We start from the raw sequence: 7554 nt of genomic DNA, 5'->3' as shown, positions 1-7554 counted from the left end.
GGCTACCCAGGTATAAGGAGGCCTTATGGTGATGGTGATACGCATCCCCCACTCCAGTGGGGCTGTCATCTGTCTTCCTTGCTAACAAGGAAAAGCCCGACATTGCTGCTGGCTGGTGCATCTCAAGGTGGGGATGGCAGAACTGAGCTGGAGTGGAGCAGCAGGGCAGTGTGAAATGAGTCTGGAGTTATGTCCCTGGTGATCTCCAGAATTTCGGCAAGGGTGCATCCTAACTCTGGACTTTGGAGATCTTGGGATGGCAGCAGATCCTGCAGGCCGTTGTAGTGGGATTAACTAGGTTAAATAAACATCATGGGACAGGGATGGGGTTACATCAGCCAGAGCAGACCGTGTGGGTTCCCCTCCCAAGCAGACTCCCTGGGTAGCTGCTGCCTGCAGGACCTGCCCTTTGTGCTATCTGATAGCTCCAAGGGCTTATGTCAAACCTGGTTCCCGAGCAGAAATGCTCTCCAGGTGCCGTGTGCTCCGCCAGGTCAGGGCAGCACCTAGGAGATAACTCTCTTTGCAAATAGGAACAACAAAAAATAGTATTTGTTTTAGATGCTTGTAGGAACTAAGTAAAACCTTTGAGCTCAAAAGGGTTTCCTGTTTGTACAGGAAAACCCTTGGGTCCCCGAATGGGAGCAGGAAGCCCGAGCAAACCCCTCCTGGGTACAGGGGGCCCATGTAACATTTTGCGCTCTTCTTCTGTGACAACAGTGATATTCCAGGGGAGAGATTTCATCTCTGGGTTGCACAAGACCCTGCATTGAAGGATATCTTGGCCACGTGTACTGCTTTGGTCCACTGGTGCCTCTGTCTAGAGATGATCATGCCTTTTGGGTCTGGGGGAGATCAGCACAGGTTTTGCCCTGAGACTTTGGAAAGTCTCTTCTCTTCTTTTTCAGGAAACTTTCAGCTGCTTCTGTAAATGCTGAAGAAACTGAGAGCAGTTGGTCAAGAGGATTCACAGGTTGCCCCAAGCCGAGTGTGAACACTAGGGAGGCACCAATGCTTCCCATGCTGGATCCCTGGTGGGATGGCAGGCGCTGGGAGGTCTTCTGCCTACCCCAGGTGCGGAGCCACCCCGCAGCACGCATTCCCTCTGCTGAGCGCAGGGGCAGGACAGAAATGCCTCTCAAGATAACAGGGGTGCCAGGTCCTGTCAGCTGCCGAGCTGCTATGTCCATCTTTAGCCTGCTCTCCGGTTACCAGCCACCTCCTCCAACTGCCTCCAAAGATAGGCAAAGCCACCTCCCAGCGCCTGGGCTGGAAACTGCGGTAAGCGGAGGGGGGATCACAGGCAGAGATGAGATTGATGGGATTTTTGTGGAAGGAGTGAAGGACGCTGCAAGTACTCCCGAGCTATGGCGTTGCTGTGCTACAACAAGGGCTGCGGGCAGAGGTTTGACCCTGAGCACAATGCCAAGGGTAAGTGAGCTGCTCATCTGCTTTGCGCTGGGGTGAGCAGGAACACATGCCACTTTCCCGGTCTGCGGCCTCGGCTGCCATGCTGCAGCCTGAGCTGCCAAGCAGGGCTGAGTGGAGCCCAGCGCAGGCAGCCCGCGGTGGCAGGAGCTGGCTCAGGAGCTGCTGGGCATCACGGGTGGCTTGTGGGTACGATTGCTCCTCCTGAAAGGTAAGGTTTTGTCTGATTTTCCCTTTTCAGATTCCTGCCTGTATCACCCAGGCGTCCCCATCTTCCACGATGCCCTGAAGGTGAGCGTGGCAGGAGCCAGGGCTGCAGCTACAGGGAGGGACCTTGTGCCTGGTGGGATTGCCCACACCTGACCAATTTGTCATCTCCTGGTGCCTAGGGCTGGTCTTGTTGCAAGAAACGTACAACAGACTTCTCCGAGTTCCTCTCCATAAAGGTGAGCAACCCACCAGTCCAAATGCAACCGCTTCTCCTCTGTCGTATCCGCCTTGCCCCTGCCCTGCCCTGTCCTGTCCTGTCCCCATCCAGTGCCAAGGCTGCCCCCTTTGCGCTGCCAGCTGGGAATTTCCTATCTGCAAGCAAGGGTGCTGCTCCCAAAGTGCAGAGCAGGCACTCCAGGAGAAGGGTGTTGGAAGGGGCTGGGATCCCCCACCAGGATCCTGCAGGATGAACACAAATGCCCCAAGCACCAGCACAGCTGTGAATGTCTGAGTGGTCCTTGGTGGGGCGGGGGGAGGAGGCAGCAGAGGCCCAGGAATGTAGGGGCCTGAGACCTGTCTGGCATGGCCCCTGTGAGGCTGCCACACCATCTTGTCCCCAGGAATCCCTGCAGATGCAGCCCCTGCCCTAGTGCAGGGTCACAGCCCATATCTGTGGGACATAGAGACACCAGAGTATGGAAACTCGCAGGGTTTGGGAGCAGCTGCTAGGTTAGGGAGGGCATGGTGGGCATCAGGCTTGCCTCCGTTGCTCAGGGATGCACAAGGGGGTTTCACAGAAAGGAGAAGCTCCCTGAGCCTTTCAGCCAAGAGGTGACCTCAGACAAGCCGAAGGCCAAACCAGTGGAGGAGCTCATCATCCAAGGACCAAAATCAGCTGAGAAGATGCAGCGGGAAAGACCAAGGTGAGACAGGCTCAGCTAACAGTGTCACCCTGCCGTGCTGCTTCTGCATGTGTCCTGCCCTGCTGCTTCTTCAGGAGAGGCAATGACACTTAAATTGCAAAAAAAACCCACTTGGCCTTTGCTGCTGCTGTTTCCCAGCTCTGATGAGCCAAGACAACTGCTACCAATTAAAGTATCCAGGTCTCTGGAGCAGGCACTGGAGAAACTGAACCTGTCCTCCAAGGATGAGGCACCGGAGGGCAGTTGCGCAGGTAGTGATGAGGTGATGGATGGCAGCAGGGTTGCACGTGGCAAGTTCAGCATGGGGTTTTGCATGGCAGGTTCAGTGCAGGATGGTGGATGCTGCCTGCTCAGCCACCTACAAACCCACAGAGCTGCATCTCGGAGGCACATTGCAATGGGCTGTGTTCACGGGACATCTATGCTAAGCTGGGGAGCTGGCAGTGGGGCTGCGGGGAGGGTCTGGAGGCAGGCACGGGTGGCATGTGCCCGGGATGAAGCTGTATTGCTCTCACAGGGGAGGCGACTGCCCAGGTGAGAGCTGGTACCACCTGCAAGAACGCAGCCTGCAAGGCAGTGAGTACTTGGCAGGGTCCCATCTTTGCATGGTCTGTACTGCGTGGCTGGGAGCATCACAGGTCAAGCATGGGGGCTCATCTCCCAGCTGCCACCGGGTGCAGGGCAGGGTGCCAGATGGGTGGGAGGTGGCAGTGCCCATCGGCTCCATATGCTCCTGCTCATTCTGTCCCTGGAGTGGCTGCTTCTGTTGCCTCCCAGCCACATTCCTGCAAGAGGCTTCCAGATTCCTGGATAGGTGGTACATTTGCTTTTCACTGCTGCTAATTGCTTGTAATGAAATATAGCACATATTCAGGATATGGGCATATAGGTAAAATGCATATGGAATAATTCCCACCTGCATTTCATTAAGGCAGCACAGCCCACTTTCTATCTTGGCCCAAAGGCGGGATGTGGATGAGGACATAAGACTGACATGATCTAGGAAGCAGGGGAAAGGACAGAATGGACAAACGGACACTTGTACCTTGGAACAAGTCTCAGCAGTGTCCACACTTGCCCACCGTCCTGGTGCTGCACAGCCCCAGGCTGGGACCAGGCCGTGTTTGGGAAAGAGCGTACGGAAGGGCTGCTGCCAGGGTCATGGGGATGACACTGAAGGCCCGGTGAAGCCGGGGTGCCTGCCGTGCCAGCAGGGAGCAAGGACCAGTGCTGGGCTGCCGGCTAGGCGTTGTCCCAGAGTAAGTCCTCACAGATGCTGAACGCAACAAAAGAGTGATGTTGGGCATCATGCTGTGCCCTATACAGGGATGGGCACCGACGGGCGGACACTTGGCTGTGCCATGCCGGGCTGTGCCGGAGGTACATCCAAAACTTTCCTCTGCTTCTTACTCCACAGATCTACCAGGGCCTGGAGAGCAACACAGAGGTTTGTACTTTCCACCCTGGCGTTCCTGTCTTCCATGAGGGGTAAGAAACAACCCTTTACCAGGGAGAAAACTGACCCAGCTGAGGGCTGAAAGTGCTGCACTGCAAGGTTGTGTGGCCTCAGCAGCATGGCTGGTGCCATTGTGGGTGATACGCAGGGGGAGCTGCTGGTTCTGAGCCCCTCTCTCCCACCACCCTGAAGCCCCCTGTGGTCCCCTCTCCTCCTCCCATGGGCGCTCCCTGCTCACATCACCCCACTCTCCCCAGGATGAAGTACTGGAGCTGCTGCGGAGTCAAAACAACGGACTTCAGCGCCTTCCTGGAGCAGCCAGGCTGCAGCAGGGGGTGGCACTGCTGGACAGGGAAGGGGGTAAGGGGGCTCTCGGGGGGATGACTCCTGTAAGCAAGGTGCTGTTATTGGCACCCAAGGAGTGCTCCTTCCCTTGCTCTGCATTAAGATGCATTTCTGCATTTAATTATCTTAATTTTCATAATTGCTGGCAGATGACTGTGCAGGGTTTGAATGCCTAATCTGCAGCCATCTGCTGTTTAAAATGCTGCTCCTGCGTTCACAAAATATGTAAGCTCTCGCACCCAATGGGCAGATGTGCAATAGGAAGCTGAATGAGGCAAGAGCTGGCCCCAGGCATGGAGCAGCCAGTGCTGCAGGCTGCTGCACAGGGATAGGCAGCTGAGCATAGGAAAAGCCCTGCAAAAAAAACCCAGAAGTTTTGATAGATGACTGCAGATGACTGAATTTGGTTTTAATGAAGCTTTCCCTCTGCAACTGCTTCCCAGGAGGGACCTGATCTACATAGTGACATGGTCTTGAGGCAGGGCAATGAGGAGGAGATTCCAATTCCCAATATAGTGTGTGTGTAAGTTTCCCCAGGAAAGCTTTGGCTGGAAACAGGCTTGAGCTGGGAAAGTTGCACCAAAGTGGCCCAGGATATCCCTGAAAGTGCATCATGTTCCTCTGAGTCAGCACTGCTCTGAGCAACCCCCTCTGAGCCTCGTCTGTTCCTTGTCCTGGAGCAGAAAACATATAGTGGATGTAAAAGAGTGAATAAACTGTGATGTTGTGATGCAGATTCTCTGTCACCTGAGTTTGAGGCTAGGATTCCTCCTGGGGCATTTCTTTGACTGACAATGCTGAGGGCTGCAAGGGGTCTGTCTCCTGGTGATGCTAAGAAAGGCCTGGTGGAGCCAAAGTTGCCTGTGGTGCAGAGGAGGTGGGGGTCCTGTGGGAGAAAGGTGAAACATGGCCAATCAGGGCTCATCTGCCTCCCAAATTTAGCATGGTGGCACGATGCATGTCCAGAAACAGACTGCCCTCCAGACCGAGTTTCCTGACTGTGCAGAGTGCCTATGAGCAGAGTGAATCTGGAACAAGAAGGGGATGTCTCTGTTCTTAAGTTGTCCTTCTGGAGCAACCCCAAGCGCAGCACAGATGCCCCGTGTTGCATGGGACAGCCTGGCAGGGGCTGCCTACCCTTGTATGAACAACCTCACCTCAAAAACCTGCGTGAAAGGCAGGGTTTGATTTTGCTTAACCAATGCCAACCTCGGCCAGCACTCTGCAAAGGAGATGTGCAAAGGAGTATCCTCTGGCACAGACATTCACTCTGTTTGGGGTGTGCTTGGGCTAGACACCGTGGCGTGATGTGTTCCTCTCCCTGGCAGGAGAAGAAGGCAGTGTCGTGCCGGCAGGACTGGCATCAAACCAGCAGCCAGGTGGTGGTGACGGTCTATGCCAAGAACCCCTTACCTGCCCTCAGCAGTGTGAAAGCCAACCGCACCGTGGTGAGTGGGGCCAGCAGAGCTGGGCTAGGGGTACATGCTTTCATGGTGCCTGATTTTGATGAGCCAACAGCCAGGAGCTGGCTGGGTGCTTGGCACTCTTTGATGGCCTATTTGGTCTGTTGCTGCAGTTGGGGTTGGCACTGCCGACCTGCCATCCCCGAGCTGATAGCATGGTGGCTTTGCTGCTGCAGCAGCATATGCCCGGCCATGCTGGCTCAGTGGCTTTCAGCCTCAGTGGATGCCTTTGCTGACCCTGAATCCCTTGACTGGTGGCAGAGGTGAACTTGGCATGCTCTGAAGGGGGTGAAATGCTCCCAGGTGCTGAAGGCATCACCAGACTGTTACACCGGAGCCAGGATGTGGGATGCTGGAAGGCAGCTGCACTATCTGTGGGAAGAGCTCTGGCAGTGCCGTACTACCCACTCAGGTAATTTTCTGTTGATCTTTCAGCTTGAGGTTCATATCATCTTTGAAGGGAATAAGATTTTCCAGGCAGAACTGGATCTCTGGGGGGTAAGATCCTGTTTACTTCGATTTCCCTATTCCAGTAGTCCGCATGGGGCTGGGCTGCAATGCTGTGAGGCAGCCTGTGCTTCCTCTTGCTCCTGGGCCAGGTTGCCCAGGTACCAGCATTTATAGCCATTTTTGCTAGGAAATGCCTCAGGGGTTGTGAGGAGGGCTGTATTGGAGGCTGCCGGTGGCTGCACTGATCAATCTTGGACTAAGAGCAGAGCTGAATGTCGCTGCCGGCTCTGTAGGTGTTCTGGTTTTGGTCCCAGCCTGCCCCAAAGGGTCTTTGTCCCTGCAGGTCCCTGTCTCCCCCTGCAATCCTGCTGTGCCTGCGGGCAGGCAGCGGTGTGAGGGGAGAGACTAGCTCTTCGATTCCTCAGCTGCTTGCTGGTTGGGGAGGAGCAGTGAGACTCAGGAATTTGCATGTGCATTTCTTGCCTTTGTTTCTGGTATGTGCTGCCGGGTGTGGGTATGCCTGTGTCTCAGCGAAGCTCACTGCCGTGGGGAGAGGGCTATACAGCAGCTGTGCGTGTGGCTGCAGCTAGCTGAGCTCCCCATAGCTCAGTACCGGCGCTGCGGTGCTGTTTAGACGTAACACCATGAAGCTCAGCAGAAGCCGAGGTTTCATCCTGCTCTGTCTCCTGGGCACATGAGGAGAGGAGATTTCTCCTCTCTTCTCCTCCGGCAGGGCCCTGTCCGTTAGAGGAAAGATGAGCGTGTGCTGCCTGCCCTCCCCTGCCCTGCTCACTGCACCTTTCCCTCTCTCTAGGTCATCGAAATAGAGAAGAGCTTTGTGAGCATGGTCCCTACCAAGGTGGAGATCATGCTTTGCAAAGCCAGCCCTGGCTCCTGGGCCAGGCTGGAGCTCCCCCAAAGCAGGTCGCAGTCCCGTAGTGGGCAGAAGGAGGCTGCCAACACAGAGGAGCCTGGGGCAGCGCAAAGGGAGGACTCAGATGACAGCTTGAGCTGGTCGGAGGAGGAAGATGAGGAGCTGGAAATGGGAACATCGAACAACTGACAGTCAAGTGCTTCAGCAGCTGAGCAGCACTGGCTCCTGAGCTGCCGGGGACCTTGGCACAAGCTCCAGAGCAGCAGACCCAGTCCAGAGCTGCATGCAGGCTGCAGCATGCCTTCTCCCCGGTCAGAAGGGGCAAGTAATAAAAACCCAGAGCAAAGGTTGTATTCTGAAATTCCTGATAGGCGCTTGAGAAACATCAGTGGGCTGGACCCTGCC

General features: G+C 55.5%; 1 protein-coding gene across 1 annotated transcript; it reads left to right on the top strand.

Annotated features, from left to right (window-relative positions):
* The first annotated feature begins 1271 nt into the window (after nt 1-1271).
* Nucleotides 1272-7338, top strand: LOC104162289 (cysteine and histidine-rich domain-containing protein 1-like). The gene is made up of 11 exons (XM_009700986.1): nt 1272-1431; nt 1670-1719; nt 1818-1874; nt 2413-2561; nt 2700-2812; nt 3079-3137; nt 3979-4049; nt 4275-4377; nt 5691-5810; nt 6261-6323; nt 7090-7338. The coding sequence occupies exons 1-11, from the start codon at nt 1368-1370 to the stop codon at nt 7336-7338; spliced, it is 1098 nt and encodes a 365-aa protein (XP_009699288.1). The 5' UTR covers nt 1272-1367.
* Nucleotides 7339-7554: the final 216 nt, after the last annotated feature.

The sequence above is a fragment of the Cariama cristata genome, unplaced genomic scaffold (assembly GCF_000690535.1).
Source record: "Cariama cristata isolate BGI_N322 unplaced genomic scaffold, ASM69053v1 scaffold35335, whole genome shotgun sequence".
Lineage (NCBI taxonomy): Eukaryota > Metazoa > Chordata > Aves > Cariamiformes > Cariamidae > Cariama > Cariama cristata.
The sequence above is the reverse complement of the archived record's forward strand: the minus strand, read 5'-3'. Positions and strand labels throughout refer to the sequence as shown.

Excerpts from the sequence above, each read along its gene's own strand:
- LOC104162289 (XM_009700986.1), top strand. The coding sequence starts at position 1,368 with ATGGCGTTGCTGTGCTACAACAAGGGCTGCGGGCAGAGGTTTGACCCT. Across the intron at positions 1,432-1,669 it reads CCCTGAGCACAATGCCAAGG|ATTCCTGCCTGTATCACCCA; the intron begins GTAAGTGAGCTG and ends TTCCCTTTTCAG. Across the intron at positions 2,813-3,078 it reads ACCGGAGGGCAGTTGCGCAG|GGGAGGCGACTGCCCAGGTG; the intron begins GTAGTGATGAGG and ends TTGCTCTCACAG.